At 41.0% G+C, this 20,292-nt stretch overlaps 1 protein-coding gene across 1 annotated transcript in view; it reads right to left on the reverse strand.

The window, feature by feature from the left end:
• epas1b (endothelial PAS domain protein 1b) overlaps nt 1-20,292 on the reverse strand; it is an 81,836-nt gene that overhangs the window by 48,130 nt on the left and 13,414 nt on the right. The window contains exon 2 of the mRNA XM_038303130.1: nt 314-534. Within this exon, the coding sequence (XP_038159058.1) occupies nt 314-534 (221 nt within the window). The remainder of the gene's footprint in view (nt 1-313; nt 535-20,292) is intronic.

The raw sequence follows: 20,292 nt of genomic DNA on the forward strand, positions 1-20,292 counted from the left end.
TATTTCCTCCATTCTTTGCTTTGGGCTGAATGAGCAAAGAAAAGGTTGTTTTTTGTTGTTTTTAATGTTTGGACATTGACCACTGATGTTACAGATGTTTAATTGAGTTTCCCTTGGATCTAATTTCAGGAGGCCAAAGAAGAAGAACAATAAATCTGCTGCTTTTTTTGAATTTCCTCAGGTTCTAATTTTCCTGAGATAAAGAGAGAAGAAGAAGGCGGAGGGAAAAATAAGTCCCACGGCCCAACACTCCCACCCACACTGGATGTAAGAGAACCTCTATTTGCATTTTTTCCCTTTGTGAAGCTCCCACCTTCTTGTGTCTCTGCGTGTGTGTTCATGGTTGTGGCGAGCAGTTTGCGCGTGCGCAGGAAGCTGATGGCCAGCCTCATGATGGAGGCCTTGTCCAGGTGAGCGCTGACGCTGTGTGGTAAGGGCAGCTGGTGGGCCAGCTCGTAGAACACCTCCGTCTCCTTGCTCCTTCTGCAGCGAGCCGCATCGCGGGACTTTTCCTTACGCCGCTCTGAGCTGCTCCTTCACCACAGAAAAAAAACAGAAACAGAAAACAATCATAAATCTGCCACCCATGAGAGTTAGCTTCAGACTTTCCTAACGCTTCATTCATCAAGCTGCTTCTTATCGATGGTAATTGTAATAATTGGGCCTAAATGGGCTCGTTGTTTTGGGGTATTTCCATTTCCTAAATGCTCTCTGCTGCAGGCAAAAATCACCATCTATAAATCCCCACGCGATTCAACAGGCATTAAATGCAACACAGAATACAGCCTTCAATAAGCTGAGGTACTTGTACTTTACTGTATTAATTTTTACTTAAGTATTATTCTTGTGAGAGCATCCTACTTTTACTTGAATGAATGTTCTGGTTACTCCACCCAGAGCATAGATCAGTAGAAAAAACTGAAAACTATGTAAACATTAGTTATTTTTATTTATATGATCAAATAAATGATCATTTTCTTCCTTCCATCCAGGGTGACAGGATGTCTCTATTTTTGCAGGACGATGCTGCATTTTTCCCTTGTGTCCTGCCATCTCCCAAATCCAAGCAATGTTCACATTTGACTGGATCAAATTAGAAAAAAACAGTCAAATATATTTGCAGACACTTTTCCTAAATGCAAAGAAAGCAGAAATGCAGCCATTGTCTCAGAGATGCACCAGTACCCCACGGCATCACCAAGCTGCACAGCATGCTCTACAACCTCAAGTAAAGGATTTTAACAGAAAATGATAAACTTATTTTGAAGCAAATTAAAACAGAGCCACAGCAAAGACAGTGGAACAGATTATAACTCTGAGCTCAGCAATTCTTTTTAATGAAGTTATTTTTCAATTGAGGGAAGCGTGTGTAAAAGAAATCCACAGATGAAAAAGCCTAATCAGTCCTTCATAAGCATTGTTTTTAGATCCAGCCATCCCATTTCCATCATTGGTTGAAATCAAAACAAGATTCAAAACACAACAAAAAAGGCCTGCTTAGAGAGAACACACACATTTCACATCGATAAGAAAATGAGAATGTAATATGAATATATAAAAGATATGTATTTGTTTCTAGTAAGTTCATACATACATGTGACTTGTAGATCTTTAATCTGGTATAATGTAGAAAATGAAGAAATGATGAAGAAATTGAACAAGTTGCCTTTTTAAAAGGATGAATCTAAAATCCTGAGGTTGTTACACTCCTGACCAGTGGGTGGCAGTAATGCAGCTAAAAGTTGTTCTACCAATAAAAACACAACGCCCACCCTAACCGCTATATAGGCACAGTGTATAGAGCTTATACACCATTCTATATCAGTGTCCGAATGTCTAGTGGATGAAAAAGTGGACTAAACATTTCCCACAATGCACCTTAAAAAGTAGTATACGCTGTCATTGCCCGATCCGTCCCGTAAGCACAATCCGGACCATCAGCTCATTCGCGCAACCAGATATACATCCACCAAAATCTTTTCTGTTCTATCACTGGTCTGATCTGTAAAGGAAATGGGATCCTATGAAGCAAACAAAAATTTAGTCTTTTTGAGTTTAATGTTTTCCTTTCCTGTTAAAGGAATAGTACACCCAAAACATGATTAGCCTTCATTTTCTACTCACCTCCATGCTGAACAACACTCTGGAGTACTTTTCTGATATCTCAAATGCATCTGGAGATCTGGGAGGCTTCTTGCTGTCTGCTGACATTCAAATAAAGGAGGTCTATGGCGCCCGAGACAGAAATGTCCATAAAAGTCCACAAAAACGTGTCAATATTCCTCCATACTGCTCGTCCAATGTATTCCAAGTGTCCTGAGTGGGTAGTATCCATAATTTACTCGAAACAAAGTCATTTAGAATGTTTTTAGAGCATAAACAGTAGTGTATAGGATTTCCTGAAAGCGCGCACCTGCGCGTTCACGACGCTACGGAAGCCGGCAGACCAAACCAGCGCATTCAGCTCGGCAAAGAACTCCTGCTCTTCCTCAACACTGAAGTCCTCAGACATTTTTCTTTCGTTGTTTCTTTCTTTGCACAGGTAAACAGCACATTTCTTCTGCTACGCTTGCATTATCGGCAGAGCAGACGCTGAATGCGCACTTTCATCTGGTTTGGTCTGCCGGCTTCCGTAGCGTCGTGAACGCGCCGGCGCGCGCTTTCAGGAAATCCCATACACTACTGTTTATGCTCTAAAAACATTCTAAATGACTTCGTTTCGAGTAAATTATGGATGCTACCCACTCAGGACACTTGGAATACATTGGACGAGCAGTATGGAGGAATATTGACACGTTTTTGTGGACTTTTATGGACCTTTCTGTCTCGGGCACCGTAGACCTCCATTATTTGAATGTCAGCAGACAGCAAGAAGCCTCCCAGATCTCCAGATGCATTTGAGATATCAAAAAAGTACTCCAGAGTGTTGTTCAGCATGGAGGTGAGTAGAAAATGAAGGCTAATCATGTTTTGGGTGTACTATTCCTTTAACATTATGCTATATGTTGCGTAATCTACAGAAAGAAACAAGTGAAATGCAGATAAACATGGTTTAATCTTATTTTGCCGGACTGCTCTGAGAAAAAGTCAGAAAATATTTATAAAGATGTGTAATAGCATTCTTTAGTGATAGAATTAAGTCATCTTAATAGCATAATTACATTATTTATGGAAACCCGGATGAGCAAATGAGCCGATGGTACGGATGGTGCTTCCAGGACGGATCGGGTAACGACATACATCCATGGTCACTAGACAAGCAGACATATCCCAGAATGCTTTGGAAGCCAGGGTTAGGCTCTCATGTGATTTGTTTTGGGTGCGAGAGAGAACCGTGTGGAGAGTCAAAGTCAGATGTTCAACGGGGAGTGAAAAGTAGTGATCATCTGTCCAAACAGCCAGTGAACTGAGTGCACTATAAAGCTCACTGTATAGTCCCTGCTCTATATAGTGAGGGAGGGGTTTGGGGTTATGGGAGACATTAAAAAAGCCATGGATTGGAAGTTATACCTTTGCTGAAATGTTGTTTTCGACACATGCAGATTATAACCTGAGATTAATGGTTCAGTTTTCCTCTTCTTCTCATTTGAAGGAGGTTAAGAGATACCTTAACGGCTAATTACTGCCACCCACTGGTCAAAAGCTGTAGTTTTTTTGTGTTGCAAAGCTCTTACTTTTATTCATGATTTTCTAAGTTTTCACAGTTGAAACTTTAATTTGCATCAGTTTACAACAAGGAACAAAAACAAGTGATTTACATGTACGTGCTCAGACATCGCACACTCATCAAGCAACGTTTTTTTCTGTTTTATCTGTTGAAGCTGCCTTATAGTCGACAGCAACGTCAAATCGGCCCTAACCATTTGTTCTCAGAGATCACCCTGACATGCACGACTACTCCTACCGCCTTTCAGTTTTCCTGTCAAATTTTTGTCAGTGGTTTTGCTTCAGTTATCTCCTGATCCCAGCAAGAGGAAGAAGCTCCTTTGAGCGGTTCTGCAGGTTTTAGAGGGACAGAATAGTTTCATGCATCAGGGAAAGACAATGAAAGCACCAGATATAGACTGTAAGCGTTTTATCTTTTGACTTGTCATTGTTTCATTACGTCAAAGCCATTGAACTGATTGATGAGTGTCATCAACTGATGATGAACTGAAGGTCAAATTACACAAGACAGTAACTTAAATGAAAGAAAGCAAACGTCACTGCTGTTGCTGGACGGATCTGTTTTCTGTCACTGTTTGTTTATTTGTGTTGATTGTGATTGAGAAACACATGTTAGGGAGAAATCTGAGAAAGGAGGGGAGGGATACGTGTTTGGAGTCCATCAACCAACGTACCGAGCTCATGTTCCTGTTCAGGTGAAATTAGCTGAAACAGAACGAGATTGGTTTTTAAAAGCGGACTACCACTTAAAGACGCAGCCAGGTGATTATTTCCATTTTCCTGCTTTACTCAGTCTAGCTCAAAGACGTCATAAGGTTAAAAATATGCGTGTGAATACTGTTTTAACTCCAGCAAACATGGTTTGTGTCAGATAACACCAGTTAGCTTATCTTTTTGTGATTTTCAACAGATTTATCCAGCTTATGTTAAAAGTCAAACAGATAGTCCAGAGGTCTCCCATCCAAGTCAGCAGCACCAAACCCCACCACCCCCCCCACCCCCTTATCATACTAGCAGATATATAGAATCTGATTTCTGAAATATTTAGGTTCATATTTCAACATCTTGGCTCCTTTTATGCAGTCTATAGTGTATTCATGAGGAAAAAGGCCCGAGCGCCGGAGCAAAGGGTGGAAGAATGAGGGCTCATAACCGATGACGTCACCCTGATGGGTTCACCCACCAAGACAAGCAGCGACCTGCGGGGAAGCTGCAGAACACTTATGTAAAAAGGAGCAGTTACCAACAGGACATGTAGGAACGGACAATGAAGCTCCTGACATGTTAGTCTGCTCACCTCAAGCACAGGTTATCAGATGCTCTGCGGTGAGCTTCTTCTATTGTTCACTCAAAAGCCTGAAGAAATATTACAGTGTTTCATCACTGTGCATAAGGTAGTAAACAAGACAACAAAAACACTGTTGAAAGAAAGAAAACATCATTTTATTTGTTGGGTTTAAATCTGTTATAATGGGAGGCCAGAAGAAGCAGCAGTATCACCAGATCTTTAACTGTACTGAGTTTAAAACAGAAAAAGCAACTCCTTAAAAGCAAACATATCGTCTCTGATAAACATTAAATCATTTCTACAACATTTAGCCGCTGTAAAGCAACGTTTTAATGACGTCTTTATGTTTTTGTCTTGAACCGAGAACTTCGTTGGACAGACAGGGGGTTACTTTAATGCTCTCTATTAAATTAGCATTGATTCTTTTTTATATTTGTGGTATAATTACTGAATATCAAACATACATTTACAGCATGTACATCTATGGTGCATTCAGTGGAAAGATGCATAGGAAAAAGCAAAGAGCTAAAATATGTCAGATAAAATGTTAATGTTGACTTTGGTGGATGAATGAATGAATAAGTTATATTGTTATAGTTACACTGAATTAAGTTTCATTATTTTCCTGTATTACAACCTTCCCAGAAGTACAATCCATGTCGTACTTCTGACTGTCCGCTCTTTGCTTTTGTTGTTGAGGCGTATACATATATTTTTATTTCCCATGTATATATATATACTGCGATGGACTGTCGACCTGTCCAGGGAGGACCCCGCCTCTCACCCATAGACAGCTGGAGATAGGCACCAGCACCCCTCACCATCCCGCTTGGGATTAAGCATGTCCGAAAATGGATATATATAAATATATATATATATATATATATATATATATATATATATATATATATATATATATATATATATATATATATATATATATATATATATATATATATAAAAATATATATATATATATATATATATATATATATATATACATAGGTTGCAGGTACCCGATTCGATCCCCAGACTGCCACTCTGGGTCCTTGAGCAAGACCCTTACCCCCACACTGCTCCCCAAGGGGGATGGCTAAATGCACAGAGGGAATTTCTCCACTGTGGGACAATAAAGGGATTTACATTAGCCTACTTATCAACCACGGGTCAGGAAAATGTCCCTCAAAACAAAACTTTACTGAATATAATTTGAAGAAGCTTAAACTATCCCTTTAGTTCAATAATTGTGTAACCATAAATAAATATTATAAATTGCTTTATAACTTTTGCATCAAACGCAATAAAAATGACAGGAATGTAGATAAATATTGACATTAAAACAGAAGCCTCTAAAAATGAAATTTTAAAAATCCTGAAATCTCCACTGATTTCTACCAGTTTAAACACCGCATTTAAAAGACAAATGTGTTGTGTTTAAACACAAACCGAAAAAACAGCTCCGGGTAAGAGACATTTCACTGAACAAAGAGGTTTTTAAACTCTGATGTGTCTGCAGGCTCTCTGGCAAAGATAACCTGAACAAAGCACAGCAGAAGAGCTGCAGCCCTGCTGAACTCCACTATCAAAGTCATCACATACAGGGGCAGCAAAAAAACATTTCTGCTGTTAAACATGGACAACCATGCACACAGAATCAACAAGATTAAAAACAGACGAAGTCTGGGGTTTACCATTCTCCTCAATTCAGAATTAAAAACAAAGCCACATAAAAATGAAAACAAATGATGGATTTTTATACCCGTTATCTTTTGATTCTCCCTCAGACCTACTAATGTGTTCAATCCATCAACACCGAGACAGAAATGTTAGCTGTCTGCAACAACACATCTACCAAGCCACATTAATTTAGGACATTCAGTTGGAAAGATCCAGACACTGCTATTTATTTCAGCACAGAAAATAAGTTCCTCCGCTTCCTATACACACATTTACACCAAAACAGACGTTTTAAAACCAAGTGATTTTATCCCATTGCATTATCTCTAAACTCCTGGTACAAAATCTTCTGAAGTAAATATTCACATTATTTCTGTGCCAACAGAAAGGATTTGCTGTTTTTATTTCAAACCTTTCAGGCTCTTAAACCTGTTTTCATATAAACCATAGAGCTAAAAAAAATTATTACAAAAAAGGGAAAAGGAAACATTTTTTTGGCATCAGATCCAAATAAAAAGACCTGATGGCACATTAATAATTCAACAAAATGTTCAATTTAGCCAAATGCACTTTACTTTCTTTGCTGTAGGAGGTAAATTACTAGAAGCTCCAGAGAGTAAGGTGATCACTTTAAGCTATATTCATTTCCTTTCATAGGAAAATAAAGAAATGTTTGGGGTTTTTTTTTTTTTGGTGACAGCCCAAGCTGGGAGCTCAGAAAAAGACAAAAGATGTCAACAATTTGAACAATCCAAACAATGTGCAACTGGAACAAAGCTAAAAATTCTTAGATAGGATTAAACTTTCTGGTTTCAGGATCAGAAAATCTGCTGGTCGACAAAACAAACGTCGGTTGGCTAGAACGGAAAAAAACATATTAAATACATCTCTTAATATGAGAAGTCGTTTAAGTGGCCTTACACTTAAAATCAGAGCAATAACCATATTCTTACACCGGGCTTTTACCCCAATGTACCCCATATAACTTTAACGGCTACATAAAGAGATCAAATACTTTCATCTGCATCTGTTAATGTTGTTTAAATCGTTTTTAAAAAGATCCCCTCCTGAAAAACCAGCACAGCCAGTTTAAAATGAGCTGCTAATGATGCTAAATCTGTCCAGCTCCTTCTGCCTGTTTAACTAAAAGGCTTTTTCCTCTCTGATTTAAAAAAAAACAAACACAAAAAGTAGAACAGTTTTAGACTCTTGAAAACGTTTTCTATTTGTGACCTTAAGTTTAACAAACACTCCATCCATCCATCCATCTTCCTCCGCTTATCCGGGGTCGGGTCGCTGGGGCAGCAGCTTAAGAAGGGAGGCCCAGACTTCCCTCTCCCCAGCCACTTCTTCTAGCTCTTCAGGAGGAACCCCAAGGCGTTCCCAGGCCAGCTGAGAAACAGTCTCTCCAGCGTGTCCTGGGTCTTCCCCGGGGCCTCCCCCCGGTGGGACGTGCCCGGAACACCTCACCAGGGAGGCGCCCAGGAGGCATCCTAAACAGATGCCCGAGCCACCTCAACTGGCTCCTCTCGACGTGGAGGAGCAGCGGCTCTACTCCGAGTCCCTCCCGGATGACCGAGCTTCTCACCCTATCTCTAAGGGAGAGCCCAGCCACCCTACGGAGGAAACCCATTTCGGCCGCTTGTATCCGCGATCTCGTTCTTTCGGTCATGACCCAGAGTTCATGACCATAGATGAGGGTAGGAACGTAGATCGACCGGTAAATCGAGAGCTTCGCTTTTTGACTCAGCTCTCTCTTCACCACGACGGACCGGTACAGCGCCCGCTTCACGGCAGACGCTGCACCAATCTGCCTGTCGATCTCCCGCTCCCTTCTTCCCTCATTCGTGAACAAGATCCCAAGATACTTAAACTCCTCCACTTGGGGCAGGACACCCCCCCTGACCCGGAGAAGGCACTCTACCCTTTTCCGGCTCAAGACCATGGCCTCGGATTTGGAGGCACTGATCCCCATCCCAGCCGCTTCACACTCGGCTGCGAACCGATCCAGTGAGAGCTGCAGATCACGACCTGATGAAGCCAATAGGACCACATCATCTGCAAAAAGCAGAGACGCAATCCTAAGGCCACCAAAACGGATCCCCTCAACACCTTGGCTGCGCCTAGAAATTCTGTCCATGAAGGTAATGAACAGAATCGGTGACAAAGGGCAGCCCTGGCGGAGTCCAACTCTCACCGGAAACGAGCCCGACTTACTGCCTCTGACTCTGACTGACTTACTGCCTCTGACTCTGACTGACTCTGACACCGGTCATACAAGGACCTGACAGCCCGTATCAAAGGGCCCGGCACCTCGTACTCCCGGAGAACCCCCCACAGGGCCCCCCGAGGGACACGGTCGAACGCCTTCTCCAAGTCCACAAAGCACATGTAGACTGGTTGGGCGAACTCCCATGCACCCTCCAGGACCCTGCTGAGGGTGTAGAGCTGGTCCAGCGTTCCACGACCAGGACGGAAACCACACTGCTCTTCCTGAATCCGAGGTTCGACTATCCGACGGACCCTCCTCTCCAGCACCCCTGAATAGACCTTGCCGGGGAGGCTTAAGAGTGTGACTCCCCTGTAATTGGAGCACACCCTCCGGTCCCCCTTTTTGAATAGGGGGACCACCACCCCAGTCTGCCAATCCAGGGGGACTGCCCCCGATGTCCATGCAATGTTGAAGAGTCGTGTCAGCCAACACAACCCCACAACATCCCGGACCTTGAGGAACTCCGGGCGGATCTCATCCACCCCCGGGGCCCTGCCACCGAGGAGCTTTTTAACCACCTCGGCGACCTCGCCCACAGAGATTGGAGAGCCCAGTCCAGAGTCCCCAGGCCCAGCTTCCTCAATGGAAGACATGTTGGTGGGATTGAGGAGGTCTTCGAAGTATTCCGCCCACCGACCCACAACGTCCCGAGTCGAGGTCAGCAGCACACCATCCCCACTATAAACAGTGTTGGTGCTGCACTGCTTCCCCCTCCTGAGACGCAACCAATGTTAACAAACATTGAATGTGCAATATGTGTTTATACTGCAAAAACAACCGTGTCTATTCCTGTGAAAGCTTTTATTTTCTTTTATTGTTTCCATGGTGATCAGACAATGTGGCCAACCTCAGTATTTATTACAAACCTGTGGATAACAAAGGTAGCAGTTAGTTATGGTGGATTTGCTGATCAGGAAAAGATCTGATTTTTTACTTTCAGTCACAGCCAATCAAGCCAACAATACTGGGGAAATAAATTTAAGCCATTTCATTTAAAAGCTAATTTCTTTTAGATCTAAAGATGTCCTCCATATGCATATCTCTGCTTTTCACATCTTTGTCTGTTTCTTGTTCCAAAAGTTAGTACCCACCCTTTCCGGTTAAATTCCTGAAATGATAATTTGTTTAGAGTCTTGTAAAAGTGTTTCGAATGTTTTTTATTTGTTTTCTTAAAATTCAATTTGTTTTGAATTTTTAAAAGTGTTTTGTTTATTTTTATTAATTTTTTTATGTAAATTTGTTTCCTGTAATGATCATTTGTTTTGGAACTTGTAAAAGTTTTTTAGACTTTATAATGTTGGTTTGCACCTCCCGGCCACCTTAGAAAACACCTCATTTTGCTATCAAGATGCTTGATTTTGATGCTTGATTTTGTTTTAATGCAAAAGAGAAAACAAACAAAATAAATTCCCTCCTTCTGCTCTGCAGCAGATATAAAAATGATACAATATTACATTTCTGGCTATCATGTAGGTCTTTAAAAAAAATGCACAAACTGCACTACCAAACATCCAAACACAGATGAAGCAGAAGATAACATACAATTAGCAGGAAAGGCAGAGCACTGAAGCGCCATTATCTTATCAGATACGGCGTATGTCCCATCGTCTGCCCGTCTCTGAGGTTTAAACTCATTAACCCCGACTAACAATCACCCAAACCCCCATTACTGCTGAGACGGCGCAGCAGATAGGCCGCCGCCAAATCAGGTCGGCTCAAAGGGCTAATTTCCACCTTTCCCCAGTGAGTGCGGTTCCACTCTTTGATTGTCTGGGAGCATTGTTGCCCCCTCCGAGTCCCAGCAGTCTATTTCAGGATATGAAACAATGGAAGTCGCAGAGCTTCACAGGGACACAGCCTCCAATGCACCCACTGAACCCGTCCACATCCACCAAAAAATCACAAAGCAGGAGTCAAAGGTGATGCCAGAGGTCACACACTCAGGTGAAAATGTTTATTCTGCTATTTTTTTCCCCTTTCTTTGATATTACCGCCATTTCTTTACATTCTTCTCCTCCCATGTTTCATCCAAATCATCACAGCCTTTTAGATGCACACAACAGGTAATACATTCCTATCATAAAATTCATTTCAGTTTATTTCTATAGCACCAGTTCCCATCATGTCATCTCAAGGCACTTTCCAGTTCAAACAGATCATCCAGTCAGATTGACTCAAAGTTTTCTATCTAAGGAAAACCAGTTGATTGCATCGACTCATTGACTCTTCAGCAATCCCTCACACTAGGCATGCTTGTAGCAACAGTGGAGAGGAAAAACTCCCTTTGAACAGGAAGAAACCTCCAGCAGAACCAGGCTCAGTGTGAGCGGCCATCTGCTGAGGCCCACTGGGGTTCAAGGAGACAGAAGCAGACATAGAAAAAGAAGCATAGATACAAAAGGCAACTGTCAACCAGCCCCACAGGCGGCCCCGTCCAGGAAACACACAGCCAGGCAGACGAGCTCCGAGCCAGCTCCCATGTCAGAGGATGAAGAGAGCACATCCAGTTAGTCACAGAAAAAAGCAGATAAAAGCATTAAGGAGTTTAATCCAAAAGTGAAAATAAAAATGTGTGACAAGCGAAGAGACATGCTGAAAGTGCTTGCTTGCTTTTATGACAAACCTTGTATCAGATTTCATCCCGATAAAATGACTGTGACTCAACCTGAGCATTTCAACAGTTCAACAGAAAGCAAATTCCCAGCAGGGATGAGCCTTTAGCTGCTAAATCCTTTTCCTCCAAGATTTGATGGGAATTTGCAACACAAAAGGAAAGCGGCTGCATCAGCAGTTGGTCAGTGCGATATATGCCAATCCAGGTCAACCAGAACCAAGAAAAATGAATCCTTCCAGCAAGTTTTCCATCTTTCCTGGATGCTACATTATCTGCTGTGCTGTGATGTGAGCAATATAAAGGTCGGAGCTCAGCGTCCGTGTTTGGATTGTAGCTGCCTGCTCCATCCAAGGCCAAATTTTGAAAAGACACCTCAGTCTGGCTGCAGAGGGGAACGAGTTCATGTCATCCAATCATGCGATATCTAATGCTATCAGATGAATACCACTGCTGTCAGACAGTTAACCGGATACAAATAAAGGCTAGATATGAGTCGCCATCAAAACCATGAGTGATGTTGTTTTTTTTAAAGTAGAATTTAAATTATTACCAGCCAAAGAACCTTCTTACAGGAAAAGTTAAACAGATTAAAAGGTTAAATACAATTTTTTTTCTGCATCAACATACAGTGCAGAGCAAACACACTTTTTAGGCTTTCTTACAACATATATATATATATATATATATATATATATATATATATATATATATAAAACATATATAGAGCATAAGGTCCCAAAAGTAACTTTATACCTTTTAATTCATGTAAGGTTACAAAGTCTGTAGATTGTGGAAATATATGGCTTTGATGTGAACAACTCTTCAAATCAAGTTCTGATTTACAACAGGTGGCTTTTGGCCAGTTAATGTTTGCTGCTTGAAACGCTGCTGCAGCAAAATTAAACTGGACACATTCTCAGACAAAAGAATGAATAAGTGAAGAAAGAAAGAAAATAAAACAAACACTTTGACCCGAACATCGCTCCCATATCATGTATAGTTGTTAGGGATCCACATTTTCACTTTTGATCGACTCTAATGGTTGAATCTGGATATTTACAGATCCTTTCATTATTCACATACCAAAACTTCTGTTTGATTTAATGTGATCATCATGGATGTTTTTAAGTGGGTTAAGAGGTATTAAAAGGAGTAAATCATGTAACCAGGACAAAGCCCATCCTAGAAAAACAAGTATGCAACTATAAAGGTCCAAACTGATTATATTTAATAAATCATTGACAAATTCCCATATTGGGGAAAACTTTACTGATGTCCCTGAAATGTTTTATTTAATTGAAATATATTGAAATATTTTATTTAATTTAAATATGTTGAAATATATATGAAATAAACTGAGCAGATCTTCTCCTATTGATTGGACGTCTTTTGAGATCAAACATTTTCAACGACTGCAAGATGCTTCACTGTCCCTTTAATTAAACAGTCGTTCATCATCTTCTGATTTCATTTGGATTTCAAATTAGCTTGCTTACACTTTTAGCTCTAGCTAACATTGTAAACAGTAGCTCACCAGCCGATCACATTTGTTTGTTTAAAAATATATCTCATGTATGAAACGACACAGTGTGGCATTGTCTAAATTCATAATAAAAACTCTGTTAATGTTAGCCTTCCTGTGTTTACTCTCCAAGTTCCAATCCAGTAAGACTTATAACCGTGTCATCAAACCTTTTAACCTAAAAATTCTTGTAGTTATATATCAAAAATGACAATATTAAGTAAAAAGGAGAATGAACACAATCTATGCCAACCTGTTCATCTATTTATATTTCCCCTTTAACTGGGCAGCATGTTCTGTTAAGCAGCAGATTGCTGGCTAGCTGCACCAGAAGAAAGGCCGACTAAAGAAAAGCATAAAGGTATCATGTTCTGTATGTGCTTCTGTAGAATATTTGCTCTATCGAGATCAGAATAATAAACTAATAATAATAATAATAATAAACCCCCCAAAACAGAAATCAAAGTGTCAACAAAAGGACTCAGTAATGAGTAGCTCCACCATTATTGTTGATGACTTCAAACAATGGTTTAGGCATGCTTGATGCCAGTGTTTCCAGGAGGCTAGTGGGAACGTGGCTCCAAGTGTTGAAGATGGTTTCTGGAACTGATGTCCATTTTTGTAAACTTCCCTTGCCATCCATCCCAAAATGTTCTCAATTGGGTTTAGATCTGGGGAAAATGCAGGATGGTCCAGAAGAGTGATGTAATTCTCTTGGAAGAACTCCTTTGTAAGGCTGGCATTGTGAACTGCAGCATTGTCCTGTTGAAAAACCCAATCATTACCACACAGACGAGGGCCCTCAGTCATGAGGGATGCCCGCTGCAACATCTCCACATAGCCAGCTGCTGTTTGATGCCTCTGGACAACCTGAAGCTCCATTCTTCCATTGAAGGAAAATGCACCCCAAATCATGATGGCGCCCCCACCACTGTGCTGTGTAGAAATCATCTCAGGTGGGGTCTCCTTGTCATGCCAGTAACGTTGGAAGCCATCAGGACCATCAAGGTTACATTTTTTCTCATCAGAGAAGACAGCTTTCTTCCACCTTTCAGTGTCCCACGTTTGGTGCACCCTTGCAAAGTGCAAACGGGCAATTTTGTGGCGTTGAAGAAGAGGTGGCCTTTGAAGAAGAATTTTGCTTCTGAAGCCCTTCTCTCGCAGATGCCGTCTGATGGTTATTGGGCTGCGGTCAGCACCAGTAATGGCCTTAATATGGGTAAAGGATCGTCCTGTGTCTTGACGGACAGCCAATCGGATTCTGCAGCTCAGAGCTGGTGAAATATTTGGAGGTCTACTACTTGACTTTTTTGTTCCATAATCCTCAGGATCATTTAAAAAATGCAAAATGACTGTCTTACTGTGTCCAACCTCAGCAGCAACGCAGGTTGTGAGAGGCCTTGCTTATGCAGCTCAACAATCCTACCACGTTTAAAGTCAGTGAGCTTTTTTGCTTTTGCCATCAGGAAGTCTTGACAGTGTAAAGACTTGACAGAAAATGACATGGAATCCAGATTTTTGCACAGCTTTTGGCTTTTAAAGACTATGGTCTTTGAGTGTAAATGCAGTTTTCAGAAAATTCCCTGCTCAGAAGTTCTTGTCTTTTGCACTGACTTTTTCCTTTAACATTGTGAAGCTCTACTTTGAACCTTCTTAAGAATCCAATAGTGCAAAATGCTAATTCTTGCAATTTTTTGACTGGTCTTAAGATTTTGATCAGGAGTGTACATCACTTCTAGACTTGTGTTTTGCTGTAGTCGAAAAGTCTGGCTCCTGTTAGATGGGTTGTCCCAATTTTGGAGTGGATAAAAATGAACTGATGAGCTGCAGGTGTTTGTTGTAAGAACTGTAGGTATTTGTTGTAAGCGCCATAAATATTCATAAATAGCAGGAATGAGCTTTGTTCTCTTATGCAACCGGTGACACAGCATTTCAGCTTTAGCCACTCAGAGCTCTGTGAGCACCAAATATTAGGCTGTCACAACTGTCTTGTGATCTCAGCTGAAACGGGTGCGGATTTATAACCTCTGACCCCGTCCTTTAGCAACCGACTAACCTATGAAGACATAATGTCAAACATGCCATGACCCAACATACCACAAGCTGCTGCCCGACACATAAAACATGCAATCAGAACTCTGAAAACACTTGGGTCACCTTTGAAAAGTGGTGAGTAATGAGGCTTTACTCTAGAGACTCTTAAAAGGGGGACGCCAACAAAACGTCAGTGGGAGTGATTAAAAAAAGGCAAACTCTGTGACCTGGACTTATCAACCGCAGCAGCCTCAGAAATCAAAACATCGCACCAATTGCATCTCTGACTGCTGTCCTTGCCAGACAATGATGTAAAAGTGCTGATAACATTCTTTGTTCTGCCTCGATTTGTCGGCACATCTCCATGCCGCTTTTAGACCTGTGAGAATAGCAACCAGAGCCGGGCGATGCGGGCGGCCGCCTATTTTCATCATCCTGCACTCACGCAAACATCGATGGGGAGCTTTAAATGGATATCTGAAGCTTGGCGACCTGTTGGGACTGCTTGGGACTGGGCTTAAACACATGCTTTGCTGCAGCAGCTCTTCATCATGGGGGTTCTCATAATAAAAACAGTTGCTTATAAAAAAAAAGAAGCATTCAGAGTGCTGCCAAGCAGGTAGAAAACACATACCTGACATAGTGAACCCTCAGTGAGAGAAGTAGAGCTGTCATTCTAAACCACACATGGTCACACAGCAGAGGAGAGCTCACACACCTCGGCCTGACAGCAGAGGGAACGGTGTGAAATCATCAGAGCTACTCAAAGACTATACCCTCCAGCTAATCAAAGGGATTCACTGGAAGGAAACAGTTTAACTTCCTGCTTCTTTCTTCAACTCTCTATGATGTTGGATCTAATCTTGACGTCATACACACTCCGCTTTGTTTTAAAAAAAATTAAATATAAAATATATAACCGTGGATGTCTAGGGGACAGTGATTGGCCTACATGTTATGAATGCTAGCGTACCATCAATGATAAATTATGAACATTTTAGTTTGTGCCTTCAACTCGTTGCCCATAGGAAGACGTTACTTGGATATAACCTAACGGAATATCTTCAGAATATCTCCAACTGACACAAAACTCATATGGGAGAGTAGAACATGATGGAATAACGTAAAATCAAGGGCCCAATGGAAAAAAAAACGTTGTTCCCCTTTAAGATTTCTGAATTTCCTCGTAAGAAATAAAAAAACATTTGATAAAAAAAGTATTTCAATAAACATCATCTAAGTCCTGTAAACAAGTAGTTTGCCTCTTTTCAGACATTTTTGTTTTGTTTTTGTCACACTGAAGCATTTTATATCATCAAACTTGTGACACCTGTGATCATTTGGACAGACCCTGTCTGACGTACAGTAATAGGCTAAGAGATTTGTTTTCAAAGTAACAGTATGCTTTGATTGAGAGAGATAAAAATAAATCAGGAAACAAAGACATAAGTGTGAAAATAGTTTTTCTAAATCATTTTCTAGCAGTGAAAAACCACAAAAAAGCATTATTCACAAAATGGAAAAACACATAAAATAGTATTAACTCTTAAATAGAGTGGCCAACCTGAAAAAATTAGTCCAAGAGAGAATCATTCATTCATCGTGGAGGATCATACCAGAACTCTAAAGCCAAACCAGAGTCCCTGCCCTTAGTGAGGCTCAGTCAGAGAGGCCCATAGATGCCTGATAACATTGCCCTCATTGCCCTTAATAACTGATATAACTGATATTATATATTACCCATTATACAAAATATAATACCTACTCTACTATAAAAAAAAACAATTATAGTCCAGACTATTGTTGAGTTTAAATTCATATAATCCAAGTCTGTGAATAGTTCCGTCTGAAATAAATGAAAATAGTTGTTTTAATCGTTATTGAGTCATATGTGGCGGTAATGTGTGAGTTATCTAAAGGTTTTATCTGTTACTGTGTAAATGGCTTTGGCTGCAATTTAAAAACATATTTGAATATATCTGCAGTGTGGGGACTAGAAATCTGACCCTGTACTGCTGCTAAGGCTAATCAAAAATGTTATTAACAACCAGAGCAGCAGTGAGAAGTTGGGCATCTATTCTTTTCCTGCTTTGTGTGTCAACTCGCACGGTTGCTAGGTGACATACATTCACCGGCCACTTTATTAGGTACACCTGTCCAACTGCTTGTTAACACTTAATTTCTAAGCAGCCAATCACATGGCGGCAACTCGGTGCATTTAGGCATGTAGACATGGTCAAGACAATCTCCTGCAGTTCAAAGCGAGCATCAGTATGGGGAAGAAAGGTGATTTGAGTGACTTTGAACGTGGCATGATTGTTGGTGCCAGAAGGGCTGGTCTGAGTATTTCAGAAACTGCTGATCTACTGGGATTTTCACGCACAACCATCTCTAGGGTTTACAGAGAATGGTCCGAAAAGGAAAAAACATCCAGTGAGCAGCAGTTCTGTGGGTGGAAATGCCTTGTTGATGCCAGAAGTCAGAGGAGAATGGCCAGACTGGTTGGAGCTGATAGAAGGGCAACAGTGACTCAAATAACCACCCGTTACAACCAAGGTGGGCAGAAGAGCATCTCTGAACGCACAGTACATAAAACTTTGAGGCAGATGGGCTACAGCAGCAGAAGACCACACCGGGTGCCACTCTTTTCAGCTAAGAACAGGAAACTGAGGCTACAATTTGCACAAGCTCATCGAAATTGGACAATAGAAGATTGGAAAAACGTTGCCTGGTCTGATGAGTCTCGATTTCTGCTGCAACATTCGGATGGTAGGGTCAGAATTTGGCGTCTACAACATGAAAGCATGGATCCATCCTGCCTTGTATCAACGGTTCAGGCTGGAGGTGGTGGTGTCATAGTGTGGGGAATATTTTCTTGGCACTCTTTGGGCCCCTTGGTACAAATTGAGCATCGTTGCAACGCCACAGCCTACCTGAGTATTGTTGCTGACCATGTCCATCCCTTTATGACCACAATGTACCCAACTTCTGATGGCTACTTTCAGCAGGATAATGCGCCATGTCATAAAGCTGGAATCATCTCAGACTGGTTTCTTGAACATGACAATGAGTTCACTGTACTCAAATGGCCTCCACAGTCACCAGATCTCAATCCAATAGAGCATCTTTGGGATGTGGTGGAACGGGAGATTTGCATCATGGATGTGCAGCCGACAAATCTGCGGCAACTGTGTGATGCCATCATGTCAATATGGACCAAACTCCCTGAGGAATGCTTCCAGCACCGCGTTGAATCTATGCCATGAAGAATTGAGGCAGTTCTGAAGGCAAAAGGGGGTCCAACCCGTTACTAGCATGGGGTACCTAATAAAGTGGCCGGTGAGTGTATATGGCAATAAAAGTCGTGGAAGGCTGAACCTGTTTGAATGTACAGCCAAAACTATTCCGGTCTCCTTATTTTCCAGACCTCGAAGGATCCAGTCCAGCTAGAACGGGTCCTTGGAGGATCCGGTCCCTGCTTTGGTTAAACACCCACCATCACCTTATTAAGTCACATGACAAAACAGACACCAGTCATCTCCACACCCCCTCCTGCATCAAAGACAGTAAGCAGCTGTATTTAGACATTCATCCAGTGTTACATGTAATTTTATTATATTTTATTATGGGAGAGTTCCAAGATATAAAAACACCTGCTGACCAAAACAAAAACCAAGACCTGTCGCATATCTGCAACCAAACCCCCCAGCAAGGGGTGAAATCTGGCAAACTGATCCATAATCCTCGTCACCTGATGAAGCCGAATGAAAACTGAAGCGGATCGACCCAGATGAGTTTTTTTTTTTAAGGGGGGTTGACAGATGCTGTTCTTTACACCCTCATTCATTTTCCTTTCACACCCTGCAGCTGTTTCAATCACCTCTCTCACTATGACACTGATTAACTTATCACTCTGCGGCTGCCACAGGAGCTTGCGGCGATGCATGCAAGCCTTCGCTGTCTAAAGTCCCTGACACAAAACAAAGAACATCTCATAATCCGACTTAAAACCTTTGCAAAATAAAACAAACAGAAAACAATAGAGAGAGAGAGGAGGCAGAGCCAGCTCTGTATTTCTGTTTGCATGTATGCTGGGAGGCCTGCAGCCCTGTGCACTCATCTATTTGGCTCTGCACGCTAATGTGAACAAACCTGTTGCTTGCAGTTATCCCAGGCATCCTTCTGCATGAGCTAATGTAAGAAAATGTCCCTCATTGCACTTCTGTTTGTGTCTGAACTATAAAGTGAAACATGGTAATTAAAGAAAAGCCATTAAGAGCTGCTGTAAGGCCATGCAGCATTCAATAGCTCCAACAGGCATTCAAAGCTGATTTCACTCATGCAACCATTACGTCAACTTTTTCTGTTTAAACAACTTCCTTACATCATTGGAATAAAGTTATCTGCTTCAAATTTATTAAAGGAATGTTCTGTTTAATAGAAAAAAGATGGAAAAAGGATGCAGTAGAGAAAACAGCTGTTTAGAATAAACAATAAAGCTTTTAGTATTTTCCCTTCGCAATTTAGAGAGAAAAAACTAGGTTTAAAAGAAAATGTTTTCCAAAGAGTCATCATACATTCATTATCTGCATTCATTGCAAAACTAAAAGATAAATATAGTAATCAATAAATAAAGAAACAGAACGCTCTTGGAAATAAAACGTTGTAAAAACATAAGATAACAAAAGTTGTATTTTATCAGCAGTTATATACATCAATTATTCCAGTGCCGTGTACTTTTTTCTGTGTTTTCATGTTTTGTTTCTTTTTATTTTACAGCAATTCTCATATACCAGCATTAGTGTGAAATATGTGTAAGGAGACGAAGGAGATGGTCACGTTTTTTTCTTCATCTGTCCATGAAACATGCTGAAGTGAGATCATTTTCTACAGGGCAGACAGAGCAACTGCATAGAGTAACATGTGATTTGCTTATAGTGGGACATTATTAGTGAAATTAATAATTGATAATCGAATAATAATTTTATTTCATTGATTTCACACTGGAGAAATTTACCTCTGTATTAAACCCATCCCCTTGGGGAGCAGTGGGCTGCCATTGTACGGCACCCAGGGCGCAAATGCAAACGCTCGCTCAGAATCGGTTTCTTTTTAGCAGTATCTTTATCTTACAATGTAAACAAACTATTATATGTAGTTTTATTATTTTAATAAGTTAACTGTCAAACTAAGATGCTATTTCATTACAGTAAGGAGGA

Source organism: Cyprinodon tularosa, unplaced genomic scaffold (genome assembly GCF_016077235.1).
Source record: "Cyprinodon tularosa strain WSP-4 unplaced genomic scaffold, ASM1607723v1 ctg505, whole genome shotgun sequence".
Classification (NCBI taxonomy): domain Eukaryota; kingdom Metazoa; phylum Chordata; class Actinopteri; order Cyprinodontiformes; family Cyprinodontidae; genus Cyprinodon; species Cyprinodon tularosa.